At 37.4% G+C, this 19997-nt stretch overlaps 2 protein-coding genes across 2 annotated transcripts in view; one reads left to right on the top strand and one right to left on the bottom strand.

Annotated features, from left to right (window-relative positions):
* The window catches only part of LOC111755113 (putative ankyrin repeat domain-containing protein 20A5), a 36065-nt gene that overhangs the window by 9088 nt on the left and 6980 nt on the right, over positions 1 to 19997 (bottom strand). Inside the window, exon 4 of the mRNA XM_063243249.1 lies at positions 18538 to 18641. Within this exon, the coding sequence (XP_063099319.1) occupies positions 18538 to 18641 (104 nt within the window). The remainder of the gene's footprint in view (positions 1 to 18537; positions 18642 to 19997) is intronic.
* On the top strand, positions 12252 to 13692 carry LOC134474734 (zinc finger and SCAN domain-containing protein 23-like; the record flags this gene model as incomplete). Its single annotated transcript, XM_063243270.1, has 1 exon — positions 12252 to 13692. A coding segment is annotated over one exon (1191 nt), but the record flags the coding sequence as incomplete, so codon positions are not given.

Raw genomic sequence — 19997 nt, 5'->3', positions numbered from 1 at the left:
TTTAATTTCCTATTATCTTAATCTGGAGCCCTGTATGACTTCCACTGTTTTATCATGACTCATCTTAGTTGTATCTGGTCTGTTTCATTGCTGTTTGGTATCAACACATTTTATTCAAAACTGATACGATTGATAGTATCAAGTCTGAGAGTATAGGCAACTACACTGAAGATGACAAGACTCTACAATACACATTCTGGTTTGATAACTGCCTGCTTTTGAAGTTTTATACTATATACAAAGTTGTGTCTTTATTAATACTGTTATGTACAGATACATTCAATTATACTATGTCTGATGACATAGCTAATTCTATTGAAGATAACAAGAGACAAAACAGGAACTATGGTAGAACTCCTTGTAAAACAGCCTTATATGTCTTTTTTGTTTCATGTGTTTATAGGAATATGTTTTGTTTTGTCTTGCTTTGTTTTGTTTCTCCCTCTAATACAGAAAGGATAGAAGTACATGTTAAGATTCATGCATGTGTAGAATCTATAAACAGTTTACGAGAACTGATCTTATGACACATGATGAAATGAACAAATACTTTGAAGAAAAAGAGTCACTCAAGTACCCAGTGCTGATCCTGGACTGTCATAATGTGACACTCAGCAATAGTACTAATCTTTGTTCAGAGTGATATTAGCCTGCTTGGGTTTGCTCAATCTCAAAATAATTGAAGATATGGATAACTACATGTATGTGTAAATGTATAGGATAACCATATTTCTAAGTTTTTGTTGGATAGCTGAACAGAACTGGTTACAGCCTCACTGTTTGAATCCCCACTTTATATGCTCCACTTTAGTATCTTGAACAACTATTTGTAAGAGGAAAATATGTAATCATCAACTAGTGATTTCTTACTGTATTTTTTCTTTGAAAGTATGTATTATTTCTACCTGTTTTGTTTTGTTTAGTCTTTCTTTACATAAAATTTTTAAAGAAGACACTACAGTACCCAGTGCTGATCCCAGAGTGTCATGATGTGAAATCCAGCAATACTATTATGCTTTGTTCAGAATGATTTAGCCTGCTTTACTTTGTTTAATCTCAGCCTAACTGAAGATATGGATAACTGCATGTATCTTTAAGTGTACAGGATTGATAACCATATTACTAACTTTTTGTTGGGTAGTTGAACAGAACTGTTTGCAATCTCGCTGTGTGAATTCCCATTTTATATGTTCCACTTTTGTTTTTTTTTTGGTTTTTTTTTTGGTTTTTTTTTTTTTTTTTTTGTCTTTTTCGTTTTTATCGGTACCAGGGATCGAACTCACGACCGCCTGCTTGCAAGGCAGGTGCTTATGCCGCTGAGCTAAATCCCCAGCCCCTGTTCCACTTTTGTATCTTGAACAACTATTTGTAAAAGTACAGTATGTAAACATTAACTAGTGAGTTCTTACTTTGTTTTTCTCTGAATGTATGTATTATTTCTACCCATTTTCTGTTTTGTTTAGTCTTTCTTCAAATAAAATTTAAAAAAAGAATCACAGCAGACTTTTCAGCACAAACTCTCAAGTCAAGAAAAGCTTGGAATGAGGTATTTTAAGCCTGAAAGTAAACAACTTTCTATCCAGACTGATGTACCTAGCAAAACTTTCATTCAAAAATAATGGAGAAACAAGATACTTCAATGACAAAGCAAAACTGAAGAAATTGGTGTCCACCAAGTCAACCCTAGATGGAATGTTGAAGACATACTAGATAAGAGATTAAAATTAACACAATCCCCAGAATAACAACAGAAAGAAACCACTAGGTAGGACATGCAATTAAACAAGAGGGAAAAGCAGAAATCAAAAAATTGGAACATAACATGGCAAAGTCAAGCCAGTATATATCAGTGATATCCATAAATGTAAACAGCTTGAATTCACATATCAAAAGAAGTAGGTTGACAGAATGGATCAAGAAACATGACCCCACAATATGCTGTATACAAGAAACACATCTGACCTTAAAGGAAACTCATAGATTAAAAGTCAAAGGATGGAAAACAGTATTCCATGAAACAGGAAGTCAGAAAAAAGCAGGGGTAACAGTTCTATTTGCAGACCATGTGAACTTCAAACCTAAAAAGATTAAAAGAGATACAGAACGTCACTACATACTCATTACTGGAAAATTTCAAGAGTAAGAACTAACAATTGAAAATATATATGCACCAAATTCAGGAGCATCCAACTATATAAGACAGATATTAATGGACATGAAAAACCAAATACCCAAGAACACAATTCTAAGAGGGGACTTTAATAGCCCATTGCCACAAAGAGATAGATCAACTAGACAAAAAGTCAGTAAAACAATAATAATACAAAACTCACACTAGCACCTGCACAGGGAGAGTTTAAGATCATTGCTCCCAGTGGTTAAGTGCCCACCCAGCTTCCAGCCACATTAGACTGTGCTCTGCAGGTTTCACAGACTGGCTAGGCCGCACCGAGCGACATTCTTTAAATCCTGGGAACTGGGGCTGCCTGAGGTGAGTTCCAGCACAGCAGCACTGGCCTGGGGAGGGTTTAAGATCTTGTTCCCAGAAGTTAAGTGCCCACCCAGCTTTCATCCAAACTAGATTAGCCTTGGGAGGCTTCCCAGGCTGCATTGGACCACACCCAGCAACCTTATTCAATCAGGAGAGCTGAGGGCATGTGAAGTGATTTCCAGTGCATATGTGCTTGCCCAGGGAGACCTGTGGACCATCACCAGCAGTGGTTAGGAGCCCACCAGGCTTCTCAGAACACTGGAGTTAGCACAGGAGGTCCTGGGGGCCTGACTGGATGATGCTCAGCAACTTCCATTCAGACCCAAGAGCTGAGCATTGGAGGTGATTTCCAACACAGCCAAAAGAAGCTTTGGAACCTCACTTGAAACACGGAAATAGAGGATAATGACAAGACAAAACACCAAAATGCAATTTCAAACCTTTAGCCCATCCCAAGAAAGCTTAGGAGCCATGTATATACCAAGAAATATAAGCCATACACCTGAAATACCTGAAATAAAAAAGCAACTCCAGGAAGCCTTAAAAGAATTCAAATTACAAATAATCTCTCAGGTAAAAGAAGAAATGAAAAAAGAAATGAAAGAAATGCTGAACACATCTAAAGAAGACACAGTTAGAAAATTAAGGGAACAATGCAAAAACATAGAATCCCTAGAAGAACAATGTAAGAAACAAACAGAATACATGAAGATTCAAAGGGATAACGGGAAATCAAAAAATTCCATTGAAAGTTGTCAAAACTGCCTCAATAAAAGTGAAGATAGATTTTCAGACCTTGAACACAAGATTCCAGCTAGTGAATAGGAAAGGAGAGATCTTTTAAAAATAATAAGGAATCAGGAAATAACAATTCAACCACTGCAACATGATTCAAAGAAAAACAACATAAGATTCACAGGGATAAATGAAGAAGGGGTTACAACACAAATGATATCAAGAAGTAATAGCTGAAAATTTCCCAAACACGAGAATGAAAACTGACATATGCATTATTGAAGTATATTGAGCTCCAAATAGCCATAACTAAAATAAAACTACACCCAAACAAATAATAATCACCATCTGAGAAATCCAACATAATAGAATATTAAAAGGTGTTAGAGAGAAAGACAGATCACCTATAAAGGAAAACCAATCCAAATCACAAGAGACTTCTCAACACAAACAATGATGTCAAGAAGACCATGAAGTGAAGTATTTCAGATCCTAAAGGAAAACGACTTCCAATCTAAACTGATGCACCATGCAAAACTGTCCTTTCAAAATGGATGCAGAAATAAGACACTTCCATGACAAAGAAGAGATGAAGAACTTCATGACCACCAAACCAACCCTACAAAGAATAAAAAGACATTCTAGATACACATCCAAAAATCCTCGAAGCAAGGCAGACAAACAGAATGGAAAGGTAAAAATGTAACAGCAGAAAGATAACATGTCAACAATAAGCCAAAGTATAACACTTATACCCATTAATGTAAATGGTCTCAATTCACCAATTAAAAGCAAGAAACTGGCAGAATAGATCAAGAGATGATATTTAACCATATGCTGTCTACCAGAAATACATCTAACCCAAAAGGAAACTCATAGATGGAAACTCAAAGGGTGGAAAACAATACTTCATGCAACAAAACAAAAAAAAAGTGGGGGTAGCCATTCTGTTCACACACAGTGTGAACTGCAATGAAGAATGATACGAAGAGATAAAGAACTACATACTACATAAACTACATACTATTTAGGGGGAAACTTCAAGAGGAAGAGATAACAATCTTAAATATATATGCACCAAATTCCAGAGCACCCAGCTATACAAAGCAAGTATTAATAGAAATGAAAAATCAAATAAGCAACAACACAATTATAATTGGAGACCTTAACACACCATTGGCACTAAGGGACGGATCAACCAGACAGAAAATCAGCAAAGAAATAACAGGACTGAATTACACCTGCGAACACATGGACTTGATATACAGAGTGTTCCATCCAAAAACATCAGAATATACATTCTTCTCAGCAGCACATGGGACATTCTCTAAAATAGACCATATACTAGCCCAAAGAACATATTTAAGTAAATGCAAAACAAGGAAAATTATCCCATGCATGTTATCAGATCATAACACTATAAAATCAGAAACTAATGATAAAAGGCACTGCAAAAACTCCACGAACACATGGAAGTTGAATAATACACTCTTGAGCAATCAGTGGGTCACAGAGGAAAATAAGAAGAAATTAAACAATGCCTTCAAGCAAATGAAAATACAAATACAAATTACCAGGATCTGTGGGATGCAATGAAAGTGGCCCTCAGAGAAAAATTTATTACACTGAGTTCCCACATCAGGAAAACAGAATGAACACAAATAAACAACCTGATGCTATACCTCAAATATCTAGAAAAAGAAGAGCAAGTCAAGCCCAAAGCCATAAGAAGGGAGGAAATTGTAAAAATCAGAGCACGAATTAACGCAATAGAGACTAAGAAAACATTACAAAGAATCAATGAGTGAAAGAGTTGGTTCTTTGAAAGAATAAATGAATAAAGAAAGAAAGAAAACAAATAAAAGTTAGAGCTCAAATTCATGCAATAAGGAATGAAAACGGTGAAATCACTATAGACTCTGTGGAAATACAGAAAATCATCGATACCTGTTTCAAAAACCTGTAGTCTCATAGGGTTCATAACACTGAAGAAGGGGACCGATTCCTAGAAACATATGACCTACAAAAGCTGGGTCTTTTGTGAAACTGCTGAATAACCCAATTTCTATTAGTGAAATTGAAAATATAATTAAGTTCTTACCTACAAACAAGAACCCAGGCCCACACGGACTCACTGTGGAATTCTACAAGAAATAAAAAAACTTCCCAATTTCTGTTTTTTTTTCTTTTTCTCCTTAAATACAATTTTAAAAAAGACTTAATGCTGACACTCCTCAAACTCTTCAATGAAATCAATAGGGAAGTATCTCTTCCCAAGTCATTTCTGGAAGGAAATATTAGACTAATACCAAAACCTGAGAAAGACCCAACTAAAAAGACAACTATGGACCAATCTCCCTAATGAACACAGATGCAAAAATTCTCAACAAAATATTGGCAAACAGGATGCAGCAAATCATCATGAAGATTATACGCCACACCAAGGGGAATCATACCAGCCATGCAGGAATGGTTCAACATACGTGAATCCATCAGTGTAATCCACCATATCAATAGAGCCAAAAGTAAGAATCACATGATCATTTCTATAGATGCAGAAAAGCTTTTGGTAAGGTCCAACATTCGTTCATGATAAGAAACTTACAGAAAATGGGAGTAGATGGTCTTTACCTCAGTACGATAAAGGACATCTATGACAAACCCACAGACAGTATCATATTGAATGGCCAGAAACTCAAGGCCTTTACCTTAAAATCAAGCACAAGACAAGGATGCCATTATCACCACTCCTATTCAACATAGTACTGGAAACACTAGCCAGAGCAATTAGACAACAGAGAGAAATGAAGGGCTAAAGTTAAGAAAAGAAGAAGTTAAAATAGTATATGCAGATGACATGATACTCTACATAGAAGACCCCCAAAACTCCATTGAACGACTCCTAGATATAATAAATAAATTCAGCAATGTAGCTGGATACAGAATCAATACTCAAACTCAATTGCATTCCTATATACTAAAAACAAAATCACTGAGAGAGAAATAAGAGAAGCCACACCCTTCACAGTAGCATCCAAAAGAACTACTTAGGAATTGATCTCACAAAACAAGTAAATGATCTATACAGGGAAAATTATAATACCCTGAAAAATAAATTGAAGAGGATCTCAGAAAATGGAAAGACATCCTTTATTCGGGGATATGAAGAATAAATATTTTCCAAATGGTCCTTCTCCCAAAACTGTTATACAGATTCACTGCAACCTCATGAAAATACCATCAACCGACTTCCAGATCTAGAGAAATGACTCCTAAAATTCATCTGGAACCAGAAGAGACCTAGAATAACAAAGGCAATTCTAATCAGCAAAGGCAAGGCAGGAAGCGTAACAATCTCTGGTTTGAAGTTATACTACAAAGCTATTATAATAAAATCAACATGGTCCTGGAATAAAAACAGATCTGAAGATCAATGGAATAGATTAGAAGATATAACCACAACTACAAACACACTCAACCACCTTATCTTTGATAAAGGGGCCAAATATATTCACTGAAAGAACAACAGTCTCTTTAATAAATGGTGCTAGAAAAATAGCTCTCCACATGCCAAAAACTAAAACTAGACCCATGCCTATTACCATGTACTAAACTAAGATATAATGGATCAAGGATCTGAATATTAAAGCAGAAACACTAAATCTGCTGGAAGATAAATTAGGTAAAAATCTTGAAGACATAGTGGTATGTAGAGAATTTATGAACAGGAGTCAAAATGCACAGAAAATACTTCCCAGAATCAATAACTGCGATCACGACATATTAAAAAGTTTCTGCATGTCAAAAGAAAATCACCAACGTAGTGAGTAGAAAACCGACAAACTGGGGAAAAAAATCTTAGTGAACTGTCTCTCAGACAAAGGACTTCTCTTTAAAACATACAAAGAATTTTTAAAATAACAGCCCTGAAATTCAAACATGCAATCCAAAAATGGGCATCCAAGATGATTACACAGTTCTCAGATGAAGAGATAAAAATGGCAAATACATACACGAAAAAATGTTCATCATCATTAGTCATTAAAGAAATGCAAATTAAATCAACACTGAGATTCCATCTCACTCCAGAAAGAATGGCCAAAATCAAGAAAACTACCAACAACAAATGCTAGAGAGGCTGTAGGAAAAAACAAACTCTTGTACACTGTTGGTAGGAGAATAGATTGGGGCAACCACTGTGAAGGTTAGTCTGGAGATTCCTCAAAACCTGGGATTGGAAGTCCCATTTGACCTAGCATATTTCCAGAAGAACTAAAAACATCATACCACAATGATATATGTGGACCCATGTTTATAGCAGCACAAATTGCAATAGCCAGATCTTGGAAACAACCTAAGTGTCCATCAACTGAGGAATGGATAAAAGGGTTGTGATAGTGTTATACAATGGAGTACTACTCAGCTATAAAGAATGATCACATTGGGATATTTATAAATAAGTGGATGCAACTTGAGGCCATACTCATAAGTGAAACAAATCAAACTCACATGTATGAATACTGTATAGTCTCCCTGGTGTAAGAAACGATAAGTGTACATAAAATTTTATGGTAATCATGATTGCCCATTACATTGCTTTGAAGTCTTATGATGTTTTCATTCATTAATTGGGATAGTTTTAATGATTTGCTTGATTTCATTATGTGTGATGATATGAACAGCTATTTTGAAGAAAAAAAGACATTTTGGCAGCCATTGCTGATTTAATTTGATCTTGCTTTGAAGTCCTACTATGCTTTTGTTCTTCTGTTTCCGTTGATTCTATCATGTTGTATCTTATTGGATTTTAATATGTGTGATAGTATACACAAATTTTTTATGGAAAAGGAGACAATATAGTAGCCATTATTTGTTTTCTGTTATTTGGTTCTGAGGGCCCTATAATACTTTCATTCTCTTGTATGGTGTTATACTATTTTGTTATGTTTGATACTATTGTACGTTAATACACTCAACTATTTCAAAGAAAGAGACATTAAGGTAGCTACTATTAATATTGGGTTGTCTTGTGGTGAAGTACTGTGTTGCTTACATTGTTCTGTTCTGATGTTCTTTGTTCTGTCCTTTTTGGTCTTTATCTCTTTAAAATAAAAAATAAAAAAAGAAATAATAGAACTGAAATATACCTGTGAGCAACTGGACTTGGTAGATGTTTGCAGTGTTCCACCCAAGCATGTCAGAATACAGATTCTTCTCAGCTGTGCATGGGACAGTCTCCGGAATAGACCATATAGTATCCCATAAAATATTCTTAAAGTAACTTCAAAGGTACTGAAATTATCCCATGCCTACTATCTAACTGTAGCACACTGAAATCGCAAATTAATGGCAAAAAATTGCAAAACCTGCATAAATACATGGAAATTAAATAACAACTTTTTGAACAACCAGTGGGTTACAGATGAAATTACAGAAGAAATAAAGCAGTACCTACACATCAATGAAAATGCAGAAACAACATACTGTAATCTGTGGGATCAAATGAAAGCAGTCTAAAGAGAGAAATATATAGCAATAAATTGTCATATCAAGAAAACAGAACAAGCTCAAATAAACAATATAATCCTTCATCTCAAGCTTCTAGAAAAAAAAGAGCAAGTTAAACCCAAAACTCATAGGAGAGAAAATTCTAAAGATTAGAGCAGAAATCAATGCAATTGAAACAAAAAAATGCAAAGAATGAATCAAAAAGCTTGTGTTTTTGAGAGAATAAACAAAACGGACAAGCCTCTAGCTAACCTCATAAAGAAAAAGAAAGACAAACTCAAATTCATGCAATAAGGTCTGAGAAGGGGGAAATAACTATAGATTCCATGGAAATTGAAAACATCATGAATACCTACTTTACAGGTCTCTAGTCATATAGAGTGGAAAACACAGAGGAAATGGACAGATTTCTAGAAACATATGAACGACCAAACTCAACCAAGAAGATGTAGCATTTTAAAATAACCCAGTATCAGCTATTGAAATTGAAACTATAATTTAAAATTTACCAAAAAGAAAAGGCCAAGTTCTGAGGGATTCGTGGCAGAATTCTATAACAAATTTAGAGAAGATTTCATGCAAATACTCCTTAAATTCTTCAAAAAAAATGAAAAGGAAGCAATCCTCCCTAAATCATTCCTGGAGGCAAGTATAACTCTCATACCAAAACCAGAGAAAGACCCAACCAAAAAGGAGAACTATAGCCCAATCTCTCTAATGAATATTGATGCAAAGATTCTCAATAAAATACCGGCAAAGAGAATGCAGCAAATCATCAATAAGATTATACATCATGACCTAGTGGGATTCATTCTAGGAATGCAGGAATGGTTAACATATGCAAATCAATAAATGTAATACATCCCATCAACAGATCAGAAACAAAAACCACATGGTCATTTCAATAGATGCAGAACTTCTGATAAAGTCCAACACGTGTTCATGATTAAAAACCCTTCAAAAACTCAGACTACGCAGTGTCTGCATCAATCTTATAAAGGCCATCTATGACAAACCTATAGCCAACATTATACTAAATGGCAATACTATACTGAAAGCTTTCACTTTAAAATCAGGAATAAGACAAGGATGTCTACAATCACCACTTCTATTCAACATAGTTCTGGAAACACTAGCTAGGGTATTCAGACAAGAGAGAGAAATAAAATGAATAAAGATAGGAAAGGAAGAAGTTAAATTATCATTATTTGCAGATAACATGATACTCTATTTGGAAGACCCAAAAACACCATGAAAAGATTACTGGAAGTAATAAACAAATTCAACAGTGTAGCTGGATACAAAGTCAATGCTCAAAACTCAATAGCATTCCTGTACACAAACAAAAACTCACTGAGAGAGAAATTATGGAAAGATAGCCTTTCACAACTGCATCTAAAAAATGAAATATTTAGGAATCAACCTAACTAAGAATGTAAAAGACCTATATGCTGAAAATTATGCTATGCTAAAAAAGGAGATTAAAGAGGATATTAGAAAATCAAAGGAAATTCCTTATTCTTCGTTAGGAAGAACCAACATTATGAAAACGGCCATACACCCAAAACTGTTCTACACATTTCATGCAACCCCAATCAGAATACCAATAACATGCCTCACGGATCTAGAGAAAACACTCCTGAAACTCACGTGGAAAAAGAAGAAACCTACAATAGCAAAGGCAATTCTGAGCAAGCAAGGCAACGTAGGAGGCATCTCAATTCCTGGCCTGAAACTATACTACGAAGGCACAGTGATAAAATCAGCATGGTACTGGCAAAGAAATAGACCTGAGGATCAGTGGAACAGATTACAAGATGCAAGCACAACTACAAAGACAATCAACCACCTGATATTTGAAAATGGGGCTAAACATGTTCACTCTTTAATAAATGGGGCTGGAAAAATTGGCTCTCCACATGCTGAAGACTGAAGCTAGATCCATGCCTATCACTATGCACAAAATTAAAGTCTAAATGGACCAAAGACCTAAATATTAATACAGAAACCTTAAATCTACTGGAAGACCAGGTAGGCAGAAGACTTGGAGACATAGGGGTAGGCAGAGAATTCATGAACAAAATGCAAACTGCATGGGAAACACATCAAAGAATCAACAACTGGGATCTCATGTTATTCAAAAGTTTCTGCACATCAAGAGAAATCACCAACAGAGTGAAAAGAAAACCCACAGAATGGGAAACAATTTTAGCCAACAACTCCTCAAAGGGCTTATATCCAGAACATGTAAAGAACGGAAAAACATCAAGCCCCCAAATTCAAAGACCCTCTCCAAAAATGGACATCTGAGATGAACACACATTTCTCAGATGAAGATACACAAATGGCAAATAATTACATAAAGAAATGTTCACCATCACTGGTCATTCGAGAAATGCAAATTTAAACAGCATCGAGATTTCATCTCACTCTGAAAAGAATAGTGGCCATCAAGAAATCAACTGATAACAAATGCTGGTGAGGCTGTTGGGAAAAAGGAACACTGCTCCACTGTTGGTGGGAGTGTAGAATGGTGCAACCACTATGGAAATCAGTATGGAGATTTCTCAGAAAACTAGGATTGGAAGTTCGATTCAATTCAGCTATTTCCTTCCTGAATATTTTCCCAGAAAACCTGAAAAGGTCATGCCAAAGTCATGTATGTGCACTCAAGTTCATAGCAACACAATTTGTAATAGCTAAATCTTGGAAACAACCAAGATGCACATCAACTGCAGAGTGGATGAAAAAGATGTGGTTTTTTATACAATGTAACATTACTCAGCTATAAAACAGGATGATCTTGAGGCCTTCATAGGTAAATGGAGACAACTTGAGACTGTCCTCACTAGTGAAATAAATAAGAATCATATTTATAAATATGACATTGTCTCTCTAGTGTAAAAAGTAATAAGAAATGTAGGAGTAACATAACCCTAAATGTGTAATTGCTATTGTGAAAAAGAGGAGAAAAAGTCCGAGGTAACGCGTCTGGCCGGCTGCGCCTCCGGGGGCCGGCGCCTCGGTGAGCTGCGCCGGAGCCCCGGGGAGGCGCGGCGGGCGGCATCCGCGTGGGGCCTTGCTGCGGCCGTCCGGCCTGCTCCTGCTGGCTCCCGGCGCTGTTCTTGGACGAACGTTTCCGCGGCCCAGCGCGCCCGGGAGCTCTGTTCCAAGCGCTTCTCAAAGGTTGCTTCTCACAAGTTCAGGCGATCAGCGCTGTCATGTAGACGCCACCCCAACCCCGCCTCTGCCGTTTTTTGTGACAGCCAAGAAGAAAATGCACCCGCGTTTCCAGGGTTCGCATCCCACAGTCTGCCCCAGGGGTCGCTCTCTGAAAACCGCTGCAAGCGTCCCGCGCCGTCTCAGGATGAGCTTCACAGCCCGACCCGGGAAGTTGCTTCTATTTGAGTCCGGTGCTCTGTCTTGATACCGGAAGAGATTACAGACGTGGGGATAAGGGAAAGCAGCGACTGTTGAGGAAGCCATCATGGTGCCAAAGTGGCTCATCTAGTCATGAGCCTTGGCCCTGCAGGCTACAGGGGCTCCACGAGGACTTTTGGAAGTGAGCGTGAAAGAGGAGAAGAACCATGCCTGTGGTCAAGAATCTGACAGGTCAAGGAAGACCTTTGAAAGCAGGGAGATCTTCCGAAGACACTTCAGGGAGTTCTGCTATCAGGAGACCCCGGGACCCCGGGAGGCGCTGCACCGGCTCCGAGAGCTCTGCCACCAGTGGCTGCGGCCCGAGACCCACAGCAAGGAGCAGATCCTGGAGCTGCTGGTGCTGGAGCAGTTCCTGGCCATCCTGCCTGCAGAGCTGCAGGCCTGGGTGCACGCACAGCATCCAGAGAGCGGGGATGAGGTGGTGACTGTGCTGGAGGACTTGGAGAGGGAGCTGGACGAGCCAGGAGAGCAGGTCCCAAGTCCTACTTACGAGCAAGAAGAGGTCGTGAGGCAGAAGGCAACTCAAGGAACAGCCCAGGTATCCCCATGCAGCCAGTTCCCGTGCTCAGAAGAGCAGCTGCAGTGTCACATGCCAGAGGCGCGCCCAGTGCAGGAGAGCGGTAGCGAGGCTGGGACTCGGAATGTTGAGTTCGCACCAGTGGAGGAGGGCTCTAAAGAAATAAAATTTCCTGTGGAAGGACCTGGAACTCTCAGCAGTGGTACCACTCAGGTGCCTGAATGCGGAGATGCTTGTGGCCCAGAGGGCAGACTGGGCAGGCACCGGGTAAGCTCCTCAGTGGCGGAGAGGCCTCACGTCTGCAGGGAGTGTGGGAAAAGCTTCACACAGAACTCCATTCTCGTGGAGCACCAGAGGCGGCACACGGGTGAGAGGCCCTATGTGTGCGGTGTCTGCGGGCGCGCCTTCAGCCAGCGCTCCGGCCTCTTCCAGCACCAGAGGCTGCATACTGGGGAGAAGCACTACCAGTGCCGCGTGTGCGGCAAAGCCTTCAGCCAGAACGCCGGGCTGTTCCACCACCTCCGCGTCCACACTGGAGAGAAACCTTTCCAGTGCAGCCAGTGCAGGAAGAGTTTTAGCCGCCGCTCTGTCCTTGTGAAGCATCAGAGAATTCACACTGGAGAGAGACCTTATCAATGTGGAGAATGTGGCAAGAGCTTCTTTTACCACTGCAACCTTGTCCAGCATCAGAAAATCCACACTGGAGCTGAGCCCGTGGGCTCCTTGGAGCAGGCAGGGCAAAATCTCTGAGCCCAGACCCCAAGGCAAGGTCGCAAGGGCACGGTTCCTTGCTTGGCCCCTGAGAGAACAATCATAATTTCAGGTAGTGAGGCTGAATAGAAAAGTACAGGGAATACCAGGAGAAATTCCTTTAATTTTAGGCTAAAAGAAAGCGTAATTAAGTGCATCTGTCAAGGTCTCCATGTCAATGACAGCCACAGCTTTGCAATGGCAAATCTTAGTTCTTCATCATAATACATGCTTCGATCTACGTACATGTGCAAGAAGTTTCTGGATTCAGGAACACTACATCTTTCTAATTTTTTTTAAAAAAGTTTAAAAACATATGCAACCCGAGTTCAAAATTATATCAAAGGTAATTTACTGAGTATTACAAATTAATTTTAAAATCACAGTAAAATTTACGTGAGCTGACTTTTTTTCCATGTACATATGATTTGCATTTTAACCTACAGAAGGAGGCACATGGTGCCTCCCATGCAAATGTATAAAACCTCTCCTTGTTGATTTCTACTCAGCCTTCGGTCAGGAACGAGGACATGGAGCAGCCTCATTACTGGCAGCTCAGTGACTGCTCCCAGGCAGCAGTGATGGGAAGACAGATCTGCACAGCGACCAGGATACTTCACTAAAAATAGGCTATTTCAGATCGTTATTTTAAAAACTTTAGTTTCCTTGCATTTTTCCTGTAACATAATAAAAATGGTTAGTTTTTGCCTTTTGCTTTCTTTTTTCTTTTTCTTTTTTTTTTTTTTTTTAACCGGTACCAGGGATCGAACTCACGACCACGCGCTTGCAAGGCAGGCGCTTGTGCTGCAGAGCTAAATCTCCAGCACCAGCTTTTTTCTTTCCTTTCTTTTTTGGCAGTGGTTATAGGGATGAACTCAGGGCCTGGTGCATGGTAGGCAGATATTGTACCACAAGGCAGTATCTCCAGCCACTGTTCAATCTTTTGTTTCAAAAGTCTCAGCTTTCCAAGAGTAGAGAGAAAAGTGTGGTCCATCGTGCATGTTGATTGCTTCTGTCTGCAGTGCTGGGGGTGAACCCAGTGCTAGATGAACTACTCTACCACAGAGCTACGTTGCTAGCCTCCTTAACATCCACATTTCTTGGAACTCTTTGTTGTTGATTACCAGCAAGGTCATACATACAAAATTAAAGTTTCTTTCCCTTGCCTTTAAAAAAAAAAAAAGAAAAGAAAAAGAAAAAGAAAAAGAGGAGAAAAGAAGATGCTCTAACGGATATAAATGCATGCATGGGTAAGTATGTAAGATTAATTACCATATTACTAAGTTTTGTTGGATCACTGAACACAATTGTTTGCAGTCTCACTGTTTGAATGTCTACTTTGTATGATTTACTTCTGTAATTTGAACAACTATTTCTAAGAGGACAATATGTGATTTATCAACTAGTGATTTCTTAATTTTTAATTTTAAATTATGTTTTAATCATTATTTCTTCCCTCCTTCAGTTTTGTTTTTTCTTGTTTTCTCTTTAAATAAAAAAATTTAAAAAGAAAAACCAGAACCTGACGGGCTCAAAATGAAATTCTTTAAGAACATCAGTGAACATCTAATAATAATACTCTGCAAACTCTGCAATAAAAATAAAGGTAGGACTTCAAAAATCATTCTGGGAAGCTATCATTATCCTCACCACCAAAGAAGAAAAGAATACAACCATAAAAGACAATTAGAGGACAATTTGTTTAATGAACATAGATGCAAAAATCTTTAAGACACTAGTAAACCAAATACAACAAATTATCAAAAAGATCATGCACCCTACCAAACAGGTTTCAGCCCCTGAATACAAAGATGGCTCAATAAACACAAACACAAAATTCCTCATCTTCATAGAATCAAGGCCCAAAGCCACATGATCATTTAAATAGGTTCAGAAAAAGCCTGTGATAAAATGCAACACTCATTCTTGATTAAAACCCTGAAGAAAGTAAGTTCAGAAGGTCTTCATCTCAACATGATAAAAGCCATTTATGACCAATCTACTGCTAATACACATGCCATGGGCAAACATTGAAAGCCTTCTCTCTAAAATCAGGAACAAGACAAAGAAGTTGTTTTTATCACCATTGCTGTTCAATGTGGTCATTCACGTAATAGCCTGAACAATTATTTAAGAGTAAGAAATAAAAGGGATACATGTAGGGAAGAACGGAGTCAGAAGACCTTTATGTGCAGATAACATGATCCTCTACTTCCAAGACACAAAACCCTCCATCACACAATTCTAGAACTGTTAACCAACATTATCAGGATACCAGGATACAACACACACACACACAGATAAAATCAATAGCATTGTTATACAATATTGAAGAACCCAATAGAGGTATATATTACAGTAACATTTTTGTTTTCTTATTAACCTGATATGATGCCCAGTATTGCTCTCCCCATCTTGTTCTGTCAGATTTTACTATATTCTATTTTGTTGATAGTATCAAGTTTGAGGGTATAGGCAACCAATTTCAAGGCAATAAGATTCACTAAGATGCCCATTATGGTTTGATTATTATCTTCTTTTGAAATCCTCTGAGGTCTCCAGTGTAGGTTTTATTAGTCTTGTTCTGTACTGTTTTGATCAATTCTATTATATCTGATGATATAGGCAACTTTTTAAAAACATAGCAGAGGCACAATGGTAAGCATTTTACATCACCTGATATTTTATTTTTACATCATGTACTATGCCCAACCTTTTGTTCTAACCGACTCTGCTTTGTTTAGCCACGTTAGGTTTTATTCTCTTCAAAAAAATAATAAGAATTGTGGGAGTAAAAAAACCCAAAAAGTGTAATTGTTATTAAAAAGAGAGGAAAGGAAGGTGGTCTAAGGGATATAGCTGCATGTATGTTTGAGTGTATAGGATGGAAATCCATATTACTGAACTTTTGTTCAATCATTGATCGGCACATTCTGCAAACTCATTCTATAAATGTTCACTGTACATGCTTTAATTTTATAATTTGGACAACTATTTCAAAGATGACAATATATAACCTATTAACTAGTGATATCTTACTGTATTTTATTCTTGAAATTCTGTATTATTTGTACCCTTTTACTGCTTTGTTTATTTTATTTCCTTTCTTTTTTCTCTTTAATTAAAAAAATTGAAGAACCCACTGAAAAAGCAATTAGAAAAATAATATCATTGATGACAACATTTAAAAAAACTTAAATAGATAGGTGTTAGCTTAAGAAAGCAAAGCATTGTATAGTGAAAATTACACCACTCAAAACTAGGCACCTGAAAATATCACAAAATGAAAAAATAGTCCTCATTTCTGGATAGACAGAATCGATACTGTCAAAATGGCCTGACTTTCAATATTGGTAAACATACTTGGTGCAACCCCAAGCTAAATACCAAAGTCAATTATCACAGAGCTAATGGAACAATCCTAAAATTGGGGGAAATTAGAAGAGACTCAGACTACCAAAAGCAATCCTGAGTAACAAAAGCAAAGCAGGTGGCATCATAATCCCAAGCTCAGAGCTACACTATAAAGTTACAGTGATGAAACCCACATGGTACTGACATAGAAACAGACATGTGCATCAGTTGAAGAGAGCACAACAGAGACAACTCAAAGCACACAGAGCCAGAGCACTGGGTGATCTTTGACAAAGGAGTCAAAAACATACCAGAGTAAAGATATTCTTTCAGGGATGGTGCTGGGAAAATTGGATACCTACGTGCAACAGATTGAGACTAGATCCACATATATCACCATGTACTAAACTATAACCAAAATGGGCCAAAGAACTAAATGTTAAAACAGAAGCAATCTTCTGGAAGACAAAATGGGCAGTACTCAAAGACACAGGCATGCAAGGACTTTCTGAACAAAACCCTAATGGCACAAAATACAATATAGACAAGCAACAAATGGAGTCTCATGAAATTAAAAAGCTTCTCCATTGCAAAGGAAACAACCAACAGAATGAGGAGACAATCTTCAGATTGGAAAAAAAAATACTTTCATTAGCCACTCCACAGGCAGAGGACAAGCATCAAAGTATAGACCTACCAAAGAAAACTCAAAAGAACAGACAAATGAAATGAAATGATACTTGTTAGAAGTACAAATGGCCAATAAAAACATGGAAAACTCATCATTGCTTCTGGAAATTACATAAATGCAAATTAAAAATACACAAAGATAGCATTTTATCTTAGAAAGATTTCCATGAAAAAAATCTAATGATAAATGGTGATGAGAATGAAGGATTTTTCTACAACGGTGGTGCGAATATAAACCAGTATGAACACTACAGGAAAGAGTGTGGTGTTTCCGCAAAAAACTGAAAATAGAAATCCACTTGAGACAGCTACGTCCCCTTGCAGAAATCTTCCAAAATAGTTAAAATCATACATACAGGGATATATATATATCTATGTTTACAGCAGCACAATTTCTAACAGCTATATCTCTAAAATAGTGTGTACATCCATTAAGAGAATAATGTACAAGGAAAATGGCAATTATACACAATGGAATACTGCACTATGAAAAAGAAAGATAACCTTGAGGAACTCATAGATAAATGAATGCAACTTGAGGATATAAAGTTCTTTGAAATAAGTCTGAAACACAAGTTCAAATATTTTCTGGTTTCTCTTATATGAGCATACTTCTCCAAATTGCATATTTTGCTTCTCTAAATATTTTATGTGCCAACTTGTTTATATTACTAGCTCATTTTCAATCACTGAAAAGAAACATTTACACTTTTTCCTTTTTATATGAAGCATTTAGGCTTATGTTTTGTACTCTGAGGAAGTTCCATGAACATAGCAATACACAGTGTTTTTCCTTATTGTTTTACTACAAAAGTTATTCTTCTCATTAAAAAGCAGACATCAGTCAAAATTACTCAATAATAGCGCATGACTTGTACTGCACAGTATTCCTTATGTTGCCCAATCCAAATAATTTTTCTATCTGATGGTTTGTGTTGATCTTTTTCATTATACACCAGTCACTAAGGTAGTCTTTCAGCTACTGACTTATTTGACTTATTACCACTCCACAACACTGCTGAACTCTTGTTTAAAAAAAGAACAACCATACCTTTCCGGCTCATTCACCACATTCTTTGTTTCTGTCTTTTTTAACAATGCTGCCGCTTCCATTCTGTTTTCCCTTAGAGCAAGCATAAGTGGTGTGAGGCCTTCCTGTGGAGAAGCAGAAACAATTTAAAACCCACACAACTGCCTGCTTCTCAGCTGAACTGAACAGCTTGTGAAGGACCCTGACTGTTAACCTGATATAGATAACAACACACAGCAGTCTCTTCCTTCTCACTCCCAGTGCTTCCACACGTGCTGCCCTGCCATACCCTCTGCAGTGCATGCTCTCTGCCCACAGTGGCTACAGAAACCCCAGGGTCACAACTCGCTCCAGTCACTGGTTCCAAGGGTCTTTCCATCACAGCCTTTATCATGGTACTCAGAGTTATGTAACATCTCCCGCTTCAATCAAATGCACCTTCAGGGCAGGGGCTGTATCTTTTTTCTCAGTAGCTCCAACCATAATGCACAGTCAAAAATGATTGAAGGATTTGGATTAAATTAATGAGTTAAATCATCATCCCTAGGGCAGGAATTCTCAGCCTATCTTCCAAAGAATAATTTTCCATGACTTCTATGTCTCAACAGATTTGATAATCATGTTTGAGAAATTATAAAACTGCATTATTTCCTCAGTATTAAAATCTCTTTACCTTTGCTTTACTCCTATTTAACATTACTTTTCTTCTGACAAATATCAACATGAGGAATTAACAGTTTCAGGGATACAGAGCTGAGAGCTTTCTAGTACTATGGAAATTTTTTCTGAGTTAGGCAAGAAACTTGTTGGATTCTCCACCTAGTGTAAGGATCCAAATACAATTCTTAACCATTCCAGCTTTCAAGGAGTCCCTGAGGACATGATCCAAGTGAACATGGATCCCTTATTACTACACAATCCATGGGGTTCTGTCCTATTACTAGATGAAAGTGGAAAAGATCAGTACAAAATTTCAATTGTCATTTATGCTGATAATGCTAAGATCCCCACGCAGCATAGCTATTGTTTTTAATAAGTTATATTCTGTTTCCATTTTAATTACTAATGTTATAGAAATCAGAGGTAAAATATAGTTCATCAATAAAGATTCTAATACTGCTTAATTTGCATTTTCCCATAATAAATAAATTCTAATACTGCTCAAGATGGATTTTCTCATAATGAACAAATTCTAACACTGCATAATATGAAAATTTTCTCAGAATTTTCTCAATATGAATTTTCTCAATATGAAAATTGTATCATAATGAAACTCACTAAGTCGCTTATATTTTTAAGGGATAAGGCTGAAAAAGAAGATACAAAATTCTTGGTAACATGCACAAACTATCCAGTTGTGATTATAATTAATAATACCTTCAGGCATTCTAATAGGAACATGGTTACGTATAGTATATGGGAAACCTTTTTTAAAGAATCTCTAAACTTCATTCCATTTTAAAATATTCATTCTAAAATCT

The sequence above is a fragment of the Cavia porcellus genome, unplaced genomic scaffold (assembly GCF_034190915.1).
Source record: "Cavia porcellus strain 051 isolate PalLab524CR breed Dunkin Hartley unplaced genomic scaffold, mCavPor4.1 scaffold_37, whole genome shotgun sequence".
In the NCBI taxonomy this organism is placed as follows: domain Eukaryota; kingdom Metazoa; phylum Chordata; class Mammalia; order Rodentia; family Caviidae; genus Cavia; species Cavia porcellus.
This window is presented reverse-complemented; position numbering and strand designations above follow the sequence as displayed.